Below are 16,505 nucleotides of genomic sequence, written 5' to 3'. Positions count from 1 at the left end.
AACAGAATGGCTGCTGGTTGCTTGCTCGTGTCGAAGCTCCTCCTACCCAATGCAGAGGGAGGTGCCCCTGAACAGACGGCTCTACCCACAAAGGGCACTCTGCGCTCAGAGACTTCCAAGTTTGATCCATGAGAGACTTCAAGTTTGATAGAGTAAGGAGAAACACTTGTGTAGGAAGAAGAACCCCGTGTCATTTCTGTTGCACGAAATAACAAAATATTACAGATATTTATCTCCTATTTTCTCCATTTCCCCCCACCCTCCATAGATGCACAAATATTATACCATATATTATAGCACATCACACAGGCTATCATCTTGTCTGACTTGAACCACAAAGATAAACAGGGAAGTATTTAGATGTGATTTAGACTCCATAAAATCAGACAGCTATCCTCTCTCCCAATTCTCTCCTATCTGTTTTCTATTTCTGTTTTTGCAGAGTCCCTCTCCCTTTCCTACTGACCCCTTCTCTCCCTGAAAACCCACCAAGCTCCATCCTTCTTCTCGATTTAAACCTTTTTCTGTGGGTGAACGACCCTGCTTCCATATCTTCAAATACTGTGTTTACATGGGTGATGTACAAATTTGCCTGAACTGCATCACTCCATTCAGTCCCATGTTAAGCATCCCTTTCCTTGACCTCTCTTTCAGGACGTACCTTGTGCCTTTCTTCTTACTGGTTCTTATACTGGTGTAAGAGCTACATGGCTCCCATCTCCATAAGACCACATTGCCTCCCTCTACCTTGCCCCTCACATCTAGTCCACAGCCAAATCTTGACCTTTAAGATGTTTAAGATCAGGCCTTTGCTCTCTGTCCCCCACTACTTTAAGTGTTCATCCAAGTGTCATTCTTCCCCACCTTACCGTAAATGCCTCCTCTTTTTTTATCACTCATTTCTCTCTCTTTAGTACATAAAAAACTATAGCCACAAAGATCTTCTCCTCAGCCCACCATTCATAACAGGCTTGTTCCCTCTCACATTTCTGTATGCTACCTGTTCAGCAACACGCCATCTTTAGACTTTTTATTTTCACTGTCCAAGCCCTGCAAAATTCTGCCCTTCCTCACTTATCTCCCACATTTTCTTTTAAACTGACAATATGCTCTAAAATGACACCAGTCTCAATACTTTGTGTGTCCACTTCCCATTAAACAACCTTCATGCATCCCATGGTACCTACCAAAGGAACATCCTTCACAAGTTGGTCTACAAGATTTCTACCCTCCCAATACCCCATCCTTCCTCCCCAATCTCTTATGGTTTTGGGGGTTTTTTGCCTTCCTTCCATGGACCATTTCTGAAACTTGACTGTTAAATCCCAAAGATAGGGATTAGCTCTTATTAGATTTGCCTAACAAAGCTTTGAACACTATAAAATAGTAATTAACAACACTGTTTACTTAACAGGATAAGGACAATTAGAGACCGTTTGACTGAGTAGTCACTATACTCAGAGTAGCTATATCAAAGGGGCAGACCAAGGGATACGCTGCTGTACAGGAAACCCTCACTATTTGTGGATTTACGATTCGCGATTTCAAATATTCACGGTGCGCCACGCCAACCCACGCTCTCTCCCCGCACAGTGTGATAACACTTAGTTACTGCGCTCTGGTGACAAGGTTCCTTGGGTGAATTCGATATCTTTTATTAGACCAACCCATATAGCTGGAGAATAGTTATTAAGCAAGCTTTCGGGTTCAAAAACCCTTCGTCAGGCTAAGGAAGTTTCAGCAGTTGGTGTGTGCTCTTCCTGGATCTGTGCTCTGGTGAAACTTTTACATTCAGTACATTGCAGTATCAGCTAAGGGTTTTATTAGAGCAGGGAATAAAACGCTAGTTAGCATTTTATTGGAATTACCGTCTCCAGTCTGTTTATCCTAGCCTTTTATCGGTACAGTACAATATTTGCGGATTTCCCCATTCAGGGGGACCTCTAGAACGTATCCCCCATGAATGGCGAGGGTCTCCTGTATTACTAGAGCTGCTCAGTTCCCACTGGACTAGGGCACACTTTTACAGGAAGCCAGCAGGACAATAAGAAGTGACAAGCATCAGATGCGTTTTATACGAGACCTCTGAAACAACCATAAATTTGATATTGAAAGGACCCGGGCAACTGGGAAAGAAGATATGCTAGGCCTATGCTTCCAGTCAGCATGTACATCTTGTGCTCTCAGTATCATTTTGGAGTTTTATCATTTCAACAGCCTTACTGTTTCATGCAGGAGGTTTTCTGCTATACATAAGAATCCTCATGGGACACACAATTATGTTATTGTATTAGTGTCAGTGCAGAAAGAAATAGCCCACTATGTGGCTCCAGACATTTTTCTCCTTCTAATTGATATAGCTTTTACAACAAATATACTTTTCGAGTCAACCCATGCAAATTGATAAATATCAAAAACACATGGGTAGACAATTTAATAGCAAAAAACAGCCACCCTGATGCTAACTTCCAAGGATTCAGTAATGGAAGGACATCAGGATCATCATGTCTCACTCTGATGAAGCCAAACTAGTGGCAACACAACCAAACTTGGTTTCAGCCATCTCTTTAGTTTTTTTCTTTCTCTTGGATGGGTCACACACTGAATCCCGTACAGCTAAAATCCAGTAATGTGGCAATGAAAGCAATAGGTTGTCAGACTGAAGTAAGGGCATTCACTCAGTACAGCAGGGGCATCCTACCACAAAGATGTCTTTGGTCCAATGAATGGATACCATCTGGCACTGTAGATATGCCAGAGCTGGAATATGCTCCCAAAAATCTATTGATTCATTATACCTTCCTCTCAGAGCAATAGGGAAGGTACAGAAGCAGAAAGAGATACACTTGGGACATGCATCAGTAGTCAATCACCACAGAGCAGACATGGTCTTCAGATGGTGTAGGCTGGCATCAGTGGAGTTTCCATCAGTTGTGGATCTAACCACAGGTCTAATGATATGGCAGCAAACTAGGAACAGAAATCTGTAAGGTGATTCAGTCCACACAGTTTTTCCCTGTGCAGTCTGACAATTGTGAACAAAAATACTAAAAACAAACAGGTACTTTTGACTCCTGCCCCCCTCACTGAAAATCTGACACGAGTGAGGCCCTTAGCCAGTTTCTCCTGGGAGAGTCAATGCCTAGGAGAAACTACAAGTGTAAAGATGTTCAGGATTTGTCTCCCAGAGCAAAAATAGGCCTCCAGAAGACAAAAAAAAAAATAACCTGGGAACAACCAAGGTTAAATCACTCCTGGAAAAGTGTGCATTTTCTTCTGAGAGAAGCCACAGCATAATCCTCCATCTTCCCAGGGGCTTGTGTCCTTGCTGGACTCTATTGCTCCAGCCAACCAGGCAGCAGAACATGCCCCATTCACAATCCCCGCATTGTGCTGCAGGGACACACAGACTAACCCTGAGCAGTCTGTGGCAGCCAACCAGGGCTGCCCTGTGCACTGCAACTGTTCTGACTCCAGGCAGAGTGAGGGAGCTTGCAGAGCAAGCTGAGATGTGTGCACAGGAGCTCCCTGCCTGTGCAGCATCAGCACTGCAAGCTGTCTGCTCTTCAGAGCCTCACCATTTGAATGCCTGTTCAGGTAACTCTGGGTAAGGTTTTTTTTTTTAACCTGGAGAACAAACCTGGGAGAATTCTCGCACGTTTTTTGAATGCGTGTATACAGTCCTTGATTTATACTTGAGTTGCATGTGCATGATGATCAGGAATTACGTGTGTCCATCACTGTTCATGCACGTGCAAATCAAATGCACAGTTGCATTTTCTAGTCTCACAGGAGCAGATGCTCTAAAGATGAATTGTCCTGGATTGGGGAGGAGGAGACAGACAGAAGGGAGGGGAAGCGGAATTAGAGGAAACAACTGAGGAGAAAGCAAGACACGCTGCATTGCCATAAAGAGACTTTGCTTTCAAAGCATTGCTGTCCTGACAGCTTTAAAAAAAAAGCTGAAGCAACAGCCCATCATATTTGCCAGTGATTATAATGGAAGAGAATTACATCTGACAGCACTGTACAAAAAAACCCACCCTCTAATCAGTCAGCTACAATCTAACCCAGCAGAATGGAGGGTGGGTTTTGTGGTCTGGCTCCCCTCAGCTAGAAGAGAACTGCATTGCTACAGGGCTTCACTTATCTCTGCTTTCTGCAGATCAGTTCTGATGATAAATCTATGGACCCTCATCCTCTTCCCAGATAGCTGCCACTGGCCCTACCTAATATCTAAGAAATTCCAGTTATTCTCTTTATTATGATTTTTCATAATCTTCATTGGAGCATTCCTGTTTAGCAGCTGAAGGGGAAGGAGGAAGTAATTAGCAATTGGGGGAGTCTCAAATGGCTCAGAGCCAGCAAGTCTCTTACTGTATTGGAACCAGAGCTCATCTTATGTGAAACAAAATGAGGGACCGCCTCCAGATCTTGATTGTGTTTGGCACAGCGGCACTTTCCTGGCTAATTAGGAACAGCCATTTGGTATATAAATATGTAGATGGAATGGGTGCAGGGAGGGAAAGGGCCGTGTGTCTTGGGGGCAAAACAACACTGAGGTATTCTTAAAATAAGTTTTCAGTGAATTTTGTACTGATCCACGGTTCATGTGACTAGAGGTAGATATTTAGCCATCCAAGTAGCTTAACTGGCATCAATATCTAACTGGTACACTATAAGCAGGACTAGTATAAGTGACCCTAAAACACTAGCCCAGAAACCTAGGAATCAGACTTAATTTTGTAGCAAATACAGCAAGTACAACATTTTTTCCCATTCCAGAATGGATTGAAAAAGGTTTTTCCCCCCATTTTCCTGCAGTATGGAATTAAAACAATACAATTTAGATCATTCAAAGACTTTCTTCTTAACATTGATGTTACAGAATATAAAATTTGAAGTCAAGTCTTTTCTAAATAGAAAATCAAAATGGGCAACACAATTCCGTTTACATTTTAAAAGTTAAAACTTCATTGTAAATGACATGCATCTATGAAGCATTCTCTTTGTAACAAATTGGCACTTTCCAAAAAAAAGAGAGAGAGAGACCGTATCAGCTATAGTAGTGTTGAATCTTCATGATCCACTGAATCCCACCTCTTTTTCCAGAAGTGGTGCTGCCAAATAATAGCAGTCACAGTGGCTAGGTTTTTTCCACCACCCCCTGCTCCTCTAAATGCAGACCCTCATCCTTCAGGAACTGGGCTGAGAACAGCCAACTCATTTCACGTAGGCCAAAGAACAGCTATTGCCTTAAGGGGGAAGAAAGCCAGGAGCTCCTCTAAGGGCAAAAGACAAAACAGCTTTAGCCAGGCTCTCCTCTCCAATTTTCTTTCTAGTGTCCACTCAATATCTTTCCTCTACCCACTACCAGTTTAAAGTTAACCAATGACCAACTTCCCCAGAAGCAAGATTTGTTTGGTTATAACTATTATTGGACCATCTCCCTACTGTTTAGTTAGTCCAATAAAAAGATATTACCAAACAAATCTTGCTTCTTATATGTGTCCTGGACCATAACAGCTATAACATTAGAAAAGGACTGCAACATGAGGTCTATCCTTCATCTTCAGCAGCTGTTGTAAAATTGAATTTGGGGAGGGGGGAATATCTCTTTAGGAAGTATGATACAGTACACCATGCTCCATTTTGACAGAATGCAATTTTGACATAACTCTGATCCATTGTTTGCCAACCAATTTGTGTCTTGCAGGACAAGACAGAAAACGTAAAAACCCAACCCAAAAAAGGAGGTGAAGGTTATGTATAAACAGAGCACTATGAGCCTCGGTAAGTGAAAGAGATTATTTGACAATAGCTAATGTAATGCACACTCACAAAGTGATAATGAGGGACAAGTGAATAAGTCTGGCAACTATTAGAATCATAAATCCTTGTCAAAAAAGGAACAAAATATAAATATAAATTCTTGGATTAAGTGAAGCAGTTCAGATTCCCGCTGCCCCCCATCAGATTTGTTCTGACAAAGAAAGTACATGGAAAATAATAATTTCCTGCTACATGCTTGATCTTTCAATAAAAGAAATCTAAACAAACATTTTTATTTAGTTTCTGATTGGAAACATTTGGGGATTTTACTGTTTTCTACCTCCACATTCACCTCCTATTTCCTTCTCCACCAAGAGGAAAGTCGCATTTTTTCTACTTGCATCTAAATGAAAATAAACCAATTTATTTAACTGAAATCCACAAAAAATAAGTAAAACAAAATGTTTCCATTTTGCTTGAAATGTTCATAGATATCAACTATTTTTTGTCAGACCCAACTTGAATTCTACCACTTCCTTGGGGAAATAGGGTTGTATGCATGCACACACTCCTTCCTCAAAGAAGCTACAGAAGCCCCACTGTTTGGAACATTAACTATTTGACTGGACCAAAGAAGTAGAAGAAATTCTACTATATATGTTTTTCCATTGGCAAGAAAGTAGAAGATACCTAACTAGATCATCCACCCACTCTCTGGACTGTTATGATTCAGGTGTTTAAAAGCTGCATCTCCTTTTTATGGTTCCAGCTGGCTGAGGCTAGTAACAAAAGTAGTGAAATGTCACGGAACTATTTACACAGTATTTACAGCTTTGGGATGATAGTCACAATCCATAGAGGTACTGAAGTTTGTACCTAAGACATGATTACCTCACTCTAGAGTGGTTCCTACAGGCATGTTACATATACAGACTGATCACAGTACAAGAGATTTTTAGCACTTTAAAATTTACTAGTGGAGCATGTAAATGTGCTATATGTAGGCAAGTGACTTGAATGCAAGGGAAACAAAACTGAACTGTCAGTGTGGGCTACTGGAGTAAAAATAATTCACCTAGGTGATGGGGTGGCTTGAACAATGGCTAATGAGATATAGTAACACTTATCTCTTTGCCACAGACCTGCATTTAAAATTGTTATCATCTGATGGGGCTTCAGTGGCTTATCTGAGGTCTCAGCTGTATGCAGAGACCTAGGCCATCTCCATGTTAAAAAACTACAGCCAGAATTGAAACATCCCAACCTCTCCAGTGACAACCTCATGGGAAAAGTCAGACTGAATATGTCAAGTATACTGAAATCCCTGCCTCCTCTAAAAGGTGATAAGTTCACATCAGGGCTGACATGTAGGGGAGCTTGTGAATCTGCAGGTCTGTCAAACCAGCATAAACACTAAACACCACTCACTTTTCTCTATATGTACATAAACCAGTCTAGGTAAGTCTCTGTGCAATGAAAAGGCAATAGCAGAGAAGATTGGAAGGATTTTACTATTACAAGCAAATGATAGAAAGATGCTACTGTTAAATACCTCTTTGGATAACTGAACCTGTTATTAAATATTTGTGGAGGGTGCAAAAAAGCAAACTTGGCAAGCCATGCAGGGCCTGTTCATAAGCAGTCCTCACTCTCTGGGACTACATATGGAGCATGGGAAGAACTCTTGTTGTGGGGGGCTGTAACCCCGGGGGGGTGGGGGGGGCAGTAAAACATATAGGTATTTAGAATTCATTTTATTATGATGATAGAGACACTGCTAGGCTTCCAAATTGTTTAACACTATACATATATCAATAAAACATTTCCCAATTGATCTCTCTCTCTCATTCATTCATATATATATATATATATATGGTGGCCTTTTTGTTTTAATTGTGGAGGAACATGGATTTTGGGGTATTTTACAGAGTGACTTTGGGAATTTTTTTAAATCAGGGATTTTTCAGTTTTCAAATAGGGAACACCAGTATTCCTGCTAGGGAGGCCAGTGGCAGGACCCTGCCTGCTCAGAGATGGCACCTTGGACCCAGTTGGCTGTAGCTGACCTCCTGGCCAGATGGGGCCAGAAGGACATGTTTTGATGGTTCAAAGCAGGCCACCACACCCGGAGCATCTTCCGGGCAATAGTTGCCCAGATGGCTAGGCAGTGGCACACATGGCAGTAGTGCTGCACAAAGGCCAACCCTGCAGCCACAGCCCACTGGCAGCTGGCCCAGAGGGGCAGATGCCTCTACTGGCTGTGCAGTCCCCATCCGAGTCTGCCAGGTGCACAGCCTTGTGGCCATGTGCTTGTTGTAGGTGGCAGCAGGTCACAGCCAGGCAGCAGCCCCCACTGCCAGATTGCTGCAGTGGGTAAAGGGTGCATGGAACTCTTAGGGCTGCTTCAGCAGTCCAGTTGGCACAAGGGGTAATGTCTCTAGATACCAATTGGCTGGGCCCCAGGAAGTTTCTGAGAGCGAGTAGCCCTGAGCTACTTTCCAGGGCAGCTTTTTGTACTGCTGGGGCAGCACAGGTGCTGGCCCCAGGCTCTAGCTCCCCCTGGCTGCAGACCCAGGAGGAGCCAGGCAGGGTTATTTTGCCTCAAGTGGCACAATTTGCCCCACAACAAAGTGCATGTCTGAGCACGTGCGCCGAGGCAAAAAGCCCTGGCTCAAATTTGCACCATTTCTTTTTGAGCTGCTGCAAGTGCCTGTGCCTGTATGTGTGGACGTGCCCAAAGAATACAGCCTCTAAGAAGTATAAAAAAAAATGCATTCTTGTGATGGAAAGCAGCCACTAGGACTCTCTGTGAAAGGAAAGACAGACACATTGGGTGCCTGTACATATGCCAAGAGGCTGCTCTGATGCACTGTAATTACAGCGCATTGGAGCAGACTCGATTAATTGAGTCTGCTGGAGCATGCTAATTAGGGCATCCCTGTCAGCCTCTTAGAGACACGCCAATTAAAGCATCCCCCCCACCACCCACCCCCGCTCCATTCCCAAAGCACATGTAAAAACACCTATTATTTAGTATATTGTTACTGTGGTATGAATGACTAAGAACCAAACCAAAAATGGGGCTCCATTGTGCTAGGCAGAGTTCTTGTCTCAAAAGCTTACAATCAAAATATAGGGTGGACAGAAGGGTCAAACCCATGAACCAAGTGAATGGTGCGAGTGAGAATGTCATGTTAGTTCCACCATTTCCCTTTTGGGAGGGGTGTTAAAAACCCTAAGTGTGCCCTGCCCACACTGAGGTGAAAAGAATGTGGAGAGAGGTGGACAAAATCAGAGAAAACAACCTTTCAGCAGATGGAAGAGAAAGCTAAGCCAAAGAAATAGGAAGTTTTCTGGATGTCTAAAGGTCCCTGCTTTGGCTGCTCCTTACCACTGGAATCATTAGCCAGTTTCTGCCCTTGCAGTTTTTCCTTCCAAGACTACATCAGAGAACCAGGTTGTCTCTAGAGTGTCTCTAGATCCAGGAATACTGGGAGCAGGGTCACCCCAGCTTGGTCCCATTTTGAGTCCTCTCCCCAATGTAATTTCTGTTTTGGCTGTTTCTGTACCTGCTTCTATCAGCTGGAGTCTAGGTTCATTTCTCTCTCCCCCCCCCTGCCTCCAACAAGATATGACAGTGACTTAGTTGTGTGAGGTGCCGTAGAAATCATTAAGGTGAGATATAAAGTCAGAGGATAAAAAGGAAATTAATATGGGGGGGATGGAGGAAGACGCATACTACACTTATTCCAATGGTTAGTGGACATGTCCCTGGAGGGGAACCAGGCTTGATTCCCACTCAGTTACTCTTGTTCCTAGAATCTGCAGAGTTTAGCGTAGCGATAGCAGTTACAATTTAGAGATGCTCCCTAAAAGGAAACTAAGGGAACTGGGAGATAGTTCCTCAATTTGGGAGCAGCTAATTAGTGACTAAAAGAGACAAAAGGGTCTGCGAAGGTGGTCTACTACTCCACATTAAAGTTTGTCATTTACTTCTCATTCATTGCATGTCTATATTTCCTGAACCCAGTAATCAAAAGTGGTGAATGAGAAACAACTTGAAAGAATCTGAGTTCCAAACTGAAAAAGGAAGTTAGCAACTGAGAGCAGGTGGAGCAATGCAGCCACATGAAAGGACAAGGGCCACATAGAGGCTAGGGACAGACATTCAAAAAGCCTGAGCTTAAATTGATTCAATCTTTGAAGGTTAGTCTAACCTGGCAAGGCTAAACCAGTTTGTAACTGTCAGACATTCCCTCTCGATTGAAAAAACGCAGGCACACCGGCAGTGGTTCAGGCTAGAAGCCAGGGAGCAGAGAGAGGGGGTGCTAAAGCAGCCCTCCCTTCCCATTCACGGTGCTGAGCTGAGGAGGCTGTAAGCAGGCCCCAGCAGGACACTCTGATTAGGGAGGGGTTCCCCCCCCCCCCACCCAGCCCAGCAGGGAATTGATAACATAGTGTCTATCACCCCATTAAGAAAACAACAGAGGGACATTACCAGTTACTTGTGATTCTGCCTTTGTCCCGTCTGCCACAGCACAAACCATAGCCAGCATGTGGTCTGCTACCTAAGACCGAGTGTCTCTGTAAGGCAGAGGGGATGATGGAATCCCTACTAAGAGGGGAGCGGAGGGAGCAGAAGCCAGGCAGACGCCTGTAAAGACTTTCGAGCTGCAGCCAGGGAGCAGAGGGGAGGGGCCAACCTGCTGTGGAGCAGAGAACTCTGCCCAGCCCAGAGAGCATGCCCGGATACTGGGGGAGTCTGATTTAACTGCAGTCAGCAAGGGGTCTGGGACAGACATTGCATAAACCAGTTTGACTCAAATCAGTTAAGTCTGATACTACATTCAACCAGGTTTATCTCAAACTGTTTTCAGCCATTTTCAAACTGGTTTATGTGCACTGAACATCTGTTCTGGTACAAGTTTAAACCAGTTTCTGATCACTAAAACAGGTTTGTGTGTAATGTCTCTCCCTAGCCTAAGTGATCTCCCTGCAGAGTTATAACTTAAGTAAATGGTTAGTTAGTCATAGAGGTTTTTGCAACCTGTCCTTCTGATTTCATAGCAAAGCATTGGAGGGCATTCAGACAAAGGTTTGAATGGCACGTAGTAGCCACATGGGCAGGAGAGAAAAATGACAGTCAGATTATCTATCTTCTAGCATATGGTGAGGGAGGAAGCCCTAACTGCTTATAAACAATCTCTATATTTGAAGAAAATATGCAGTTATGTATAATACTGTCCAAATTCAAGGAATACTGACAAAAAAGAATGAGGCCTTTGAAAAACACAGACTATGTAAACAAACAACAGGAGAAAGTATAGATCAGCATATTATTGATCGAAAGAGACCGAGTACAAACTGTGCATTTGGGAAATAGACAGAATCTCTGATTAGAGATAAGATTATTTGTGACATTGAAGACAATGCATTACAAGAAAGGCTATTGCATGAAGCACACTTATCTCTAGAACAGGCTATCCAAATGTGCATGGCCACAGAAACTATGACAGGCCAGACAATGTACCAAAAAGGGTTGTCTATGCAGTAGGCAAGAAAGAATGTGGCCAGAAAAAGTCATCTCACAGCATGGGGTGGATTTTTTGCTGGTGAGAAGTCATCTCATGGGGGAATTTTCCACTGGCAAGGAAACTGCTAAGCAAGAGCATGCAAACAGCTGGTTGTGCAGAAATATGGAAGGCAACATGTCCCCAAATGCTGTGCTGCATTTGGAAAGCTTTGTTTTATCTGTAATACAACTGCAGTTTGTTGTTTAGTTCTTCTCATTCATTGTATGCATGTATTTGAGCTCAGTGATCACTACAGTGTTGGTAACCCAACATACAGGAATGATTATTAATTGCCAGTTTATTAACCATTGATCACACGCGCAGCTTTGTAGAAGGTCACAAACACACCTACCTCAGCCTCTGCTTCAAGGAACGTCCATTAAACTAGATTAAATTTGAACTATATATTTTATACGTACAAGTATATAGAAATGTAATGTGATTTCTATCCTGACAAAATGTCCCTTTAAAAATACCACACCCATTGCATTTCTTTCTTGGCTACAGGCTGACATTCCTTTCATTTTTCTGATTTATCTGGGTTTGCAGCATTCACAGTTACTCTTTCTGGTGTGGTTTGAGTTCACACTTGAGATCAGGTTGCCTGTATAACTGACAGATTGAGGTGGCAAAACCTCCAACGTTGAGGGACTTCAAAAACAATTCACCTCCACTAGCAATGAAAATCCTGGACTTCTGATATGCCTGTGAACAAAGAAAGAATCAGAATCCGGTTTGGCAGGAGTGTGTCCGAGTTTCCCATTGCAGACAAAGCTGAACAAGGAATTGAGTGTCTTTTTTTTCCCCCAAACAATTTCCCTTTGCTTTGCAATAGGCCTTTTTTAAAAGTTCTTCCAGATTCTTCTGTAGTTCCTGCTCAGTCAATAAATCTGTGCAAAGGAAAACATATGTGCTTAGCATGACCCCATTTGCCAGCAGGCACACAACCAGCTTGGCACATGCTGGGGAGACCACCAACAGCAACAGCACTTCATTACAAGGCAGCACGCTCAGTCAGTGCCAGTTGGGAAGCGAGGCAGAGAAGGTGGCGGAAGGAGCTAGCACAAAAAAAATCAGTCCCGAATGGTCAGGAAAGGCCAATCTTGCCATTTACAGTGCACAAAGCCACTGCACAACCCCCACCTGCTTCTCCACAATGCAAGGCCTCCTTCGCTGGTCCTACTATTTGAGGGGAGATGAAAAAGGACAGAACTTGTCTCCAGAGGCTTCTTCCCCTCTACTAGTTGAGACCAGAGGCAGCACTTGATGTAAAGCATAGATTGATTATGGAGCCCCTAGAACAGGATGCGTGCCAGAACATGGCATGTGAAGGCATTTTGCTTGGCATGTCCACCTCAGGGCAGATGGCAGGGAAGGGGCCATGGCTGCACTGCCACAACAAGGATTGGGCCCCTTGAGGCTCCCCCGCCATCCACCTCTGGCTCACCAGTATCTTACAGGTTGAGGTTGCGGGTGTTTTTAGCACTCTGCCCAAAAACATTGCCCACCCGTGCCCTAGAATAAGGACCAAATGGTAGCTTGCTTAGTATCAAGAACCTGGGTCTATAATTTGGATGTGTAATAAAAACTGATAGTTGCCTTAGAATTTTCCTCTAATACAATGGCAGATGATCTGTGAATTATCACCACCACCACCACCACTAAGAGAGCATACGTAATCACTTCAAGCAAAGATCCATAAGGAAGCCATAGTCCCATGTAGGAAGTGAAAGACTGCCTTTCTTCCCCTGCAAACCTGCCTGAGGAAACCATTCCAAAAACTTTTCTGTCCCCCATTTTGCCAGACTTGGGTTCCAAAACTACCTTTCTGGAGATTAAATTAAATTCCTAGAAGGTGGCACTCAGCTGACCTATAATGTCCCATTATATAAGATCTTAGGAGGCTTCTCCACAGAAGAGGTTTTCCTTGAAAGACCAAGTAGCAGCTTCAGTAAATGGTGGGATTTTCTCATCATTAAGTTAATGTGGAACAATGCCCCAGATTTCAGCTACGTGAGAGATAACAGGCACAGGGTGTTTTCAAGCAAGATAAATTCAGTCAAGTGCAGATGCAGGTTTTGTTATACCTTTTATGGAACAGATGGTACAGACCACACTGCACCCTCCAGGCACACTCCAGGGAGTCCCATGCAGTATGCGTTTCACTGCTCAGATCTCAGACTGCTGGTGTCATCATTTCATTCAGGGATTTCTGTCAAAAGTCTCTACACTCATATCTGTTTTATATAATATACACACACACATTAAATCCTAAAGAATAAACAGTGGGTGGCTGGTATACAAGACAGAGCCCTCTCAAGCACTTCCAGGTCCCTGATTTACACTGGCACATTTACAGACCAAACCTTTCTAACCCAATTAAAATCTCATTTGAGCTGTCAATACAAATGTAGCCTGTTTTAGTTTAGTGTTCCTGAGAACATGCAGTAGCCTGGAACTGTGGACAAACTAGATCTTCTGGACAAATCTACTAGCCTACTTTCTATCCCAAACTACTCACACATACATCACTTACAATTCTCCCTCCTCCCACATTTAGAAACTCTTGCAATTGCCCTCAATTGTACCTGAGCATCCTACAAACTAAGAGGCACATCATTATCCTTCTGCAAGAGAGACCTTTTCTCCCCCAACTGAATTATTGATATTATTATAGCTATAATAATATAAAAAAATACATGTACATAAATTAGTTTCATGTTTGTTTCCAAATATCAGTCTGTTTCAGGTTCTGTGTATATGCAACATTGGTAAATATATGCAATTCATAAAGCAACATTAAAACAATAAAATAATGATGACACCCCAAATCCCACCACAAAACTCTCAACCTCTTCCTAGAAATAGATCCCACCCCCTTCCAAGAAAAGCTTAGCAGAACATAATCATAGGCCCTGCACTGTCACTTGAAGGGCAGCAGATTCAAGTTCTGGCAAGCCAAAGGAAGGAACTGTCACCTTAGCTGGGAACTCTCATCAGGAAATCGAATTTTAGTCCTTCATCTGGCCTCATCCCTCACAATTTGACATTTGGGAAGACATGGGTTCCATGACAGCCAGGTTGCAACCCATTAAAGCTTTGAAGGTGCAAACCAACATCTTGAATAGCATCTAGTAAGGAACAGTAATCCCGTGTAGCAGAGAGCCCTGGTATAACACAGTATCCACATGGTAACACTGGTTAGCAAACTGCCTTCCATATTCCATATCATCCAGAGGCTCCAATAGGACTTAATGTAGCCTCATACAGCCGCAGTGAAGTCTCAAGGTGACAAATACATGGATCGGTGTGGTGAAATATTCATCCAAACACTGCCCTCCCAGTAACCTCTTCTAGAAATGGCCTAAAAGACTCATTTGAAGCCCTTCAGAAGTCTCAAGTAAGTCAACAAACCTTTACTGTGCAGATGAATCTACCCACCCTCTATAAAACAAACAAAAGGGAAGAAAGAGGGGCAAATAAACCACTCACCACAAGCTCGGCAAACCTAGCATTGAGCTCCTCTGCTGATGGGATTGGAACAGAGAACTCCAGAAACTGGAGGGGGTTATTGTCCTTGAGGTTGATTTCAGGGAGGTCGCTGCCTCCAAAGCAACAAAGAAATCCCAGAGCATGACGATTCCTTTTCCGAGGAGCCATGGTCATGTTGTGGGATGCTATCTACTGATCATGATCTGCAGAGAGAAGAGGAAGAAAAGCTGTTAAATGGAAAAGAAACTGTACCAAAGAAAGTATTTGTTGTTATCGTTTGTGTATAGGGTAGACAACAAAAATATCTCTCACAAGCCAAGGAGTAAAATAAAAAAAAAGTGAGCCACCTGGCTGGAGAGGTGGATCAAACTTAGATCATGTCGTCATCATCATCTTGCATTGCCCAATAGTGTCTCTCACCCCAGAGTTTCTACAAATGTTTCATAAACCTTGGGTGGAATTTTTAGAAATGCCTAGCATTGTCTTAAGGTCTGCTCCCACTGAAGTCAATGACAGTTTTAATATCTACGGGAATGGAAAATAGGTTAAACCAGTGATGAGTCCTTTGGACAACCACTTTCCCCCACTCCAATCAAATAGGCACACACAGCTACCCCCTCACTCACACCTAAAAGATAGCCACCTACCTTACAGCACCCAAGGGCATGCAGATATCCCAGTATGAACAGACATAAGTAAAGCACAGTACAATGCAATGGAGTAGGACAGGCACATAAAGCATTCAGCTGAAATTACAGGTTTGCAAACCATTAACAGATAGGGTGACCATTCGTCCGATTTTATAGAGGTCAGCCCAGTTTTCTGGTCCTCTGTTTATATGAAACTGGACACATTTATGTCTTCTATTTTTTGCCACTCGGCACCCCCCCCCCACCACCAACACCACTGCGGCTGCCTGCAGGAGCTCCCCGCTTAGCCCGCCCCTGCTGCTAACACTGCTGTGGCTGCCTGTGGGAGCTCTCTGCTTGGCCCACCACCAACACCACCACGGCTGCCTGTGGGAGCTCTCCACTTGACAGCACCATGCCCCCATTGCCGACATCACCACTACCACCTGCGGGAACTTGCCGTGTCCCCCAGCCTTGGGAGGCACACAATGTTCATGGTGGTGGGGACAGTTGCACTAAATGCAACTGTCCTCTATTCTTGAGGTACCTTGATGGCCACCCTAGTAATAGACAAGAAGGTGGATTCCATTCACTTTGATTAATAAAAACACTTCTGGAAGCCTTAAACATCCTGAAAAGACTGGGCAGTAGGTCTCCAGGGGAATCACTGTTTGAAGACAGCTACTTGTATCACTTGTGACTAAAGAAAGCTGGATGGAAGTAGAGTGACCACCCCTCCCTAACTGGGCAGGTCTGTCCCAGAATGGGAACATCAAGTCCTGGTCCCAGGCTGCATGACTTGAGGACAGCATTTTTCTCAGATTCCCAGTATTGTGCAGGGATCTGGGTTTTCCATTCACCACGGAAACACAGGAAACAGTGGGGTTCCCCTTGCAGGCTGACAGCGTTCCAGTCTGGAAGGGGCTGTTTGGGGAGGCAGGGTGAGCCACATGCATGTGCATGCCTGCACATATGCACATGGCCAGCAAGACAGCCAGGCAGAGAGGAGAGCAGCTCCCTGCAGGTGAGTCGAGGGGGG

General features: G+C 43.7%; 1 protein-coding gene across 4 annotated transcripts in view; it reads right to left on the bottom strand.

Annotated features, from left to right (window-relative positions):
• The window catches only part of DAAM2 (dishevelled associated activator of morphogenesis 2), a 198,070-nt gene that overhangs the window by 67,522 nt on the left and 114,043 nt on the right, over positions 1–16,505 (bottom strand). For all 4 annotated transcript variants that reach the window (XM_025197839.1, XM_025197838.1, XM_006018598.3 and 1 more), the window contains one exon: positions 14,838–15,040. In XM_025197839.1, the coding sequence (XP_025053624.1) occupies positions 14,838–15,011 (174 nt within the window). In that variant the 5' untranslated portion in view covers positions 15,012–15,040. The remainder of the gene's footprint in view (positions 1–14,837; positions 15,041–16,505) is intronic.

The sequence above is a fragment of the Alligator sinensis genome, unplaced genomic scaffold (genome assembly GCF_000455745.1).
Source record: "Alligator sinensis unplaced genomic scaffold, ASM45574v1 scaffold198_1, whole genome shotgun sequence".
NCBI lineage: Eukaryota > Metazoa > Chordata > Crocodylia > Alligatoridae > Alligator > Alligator sinensis.
Note: the sequence above shows the minus strand (reverse complement) of the source record. Positions and strands in the feature narration are given on the sequence as shown.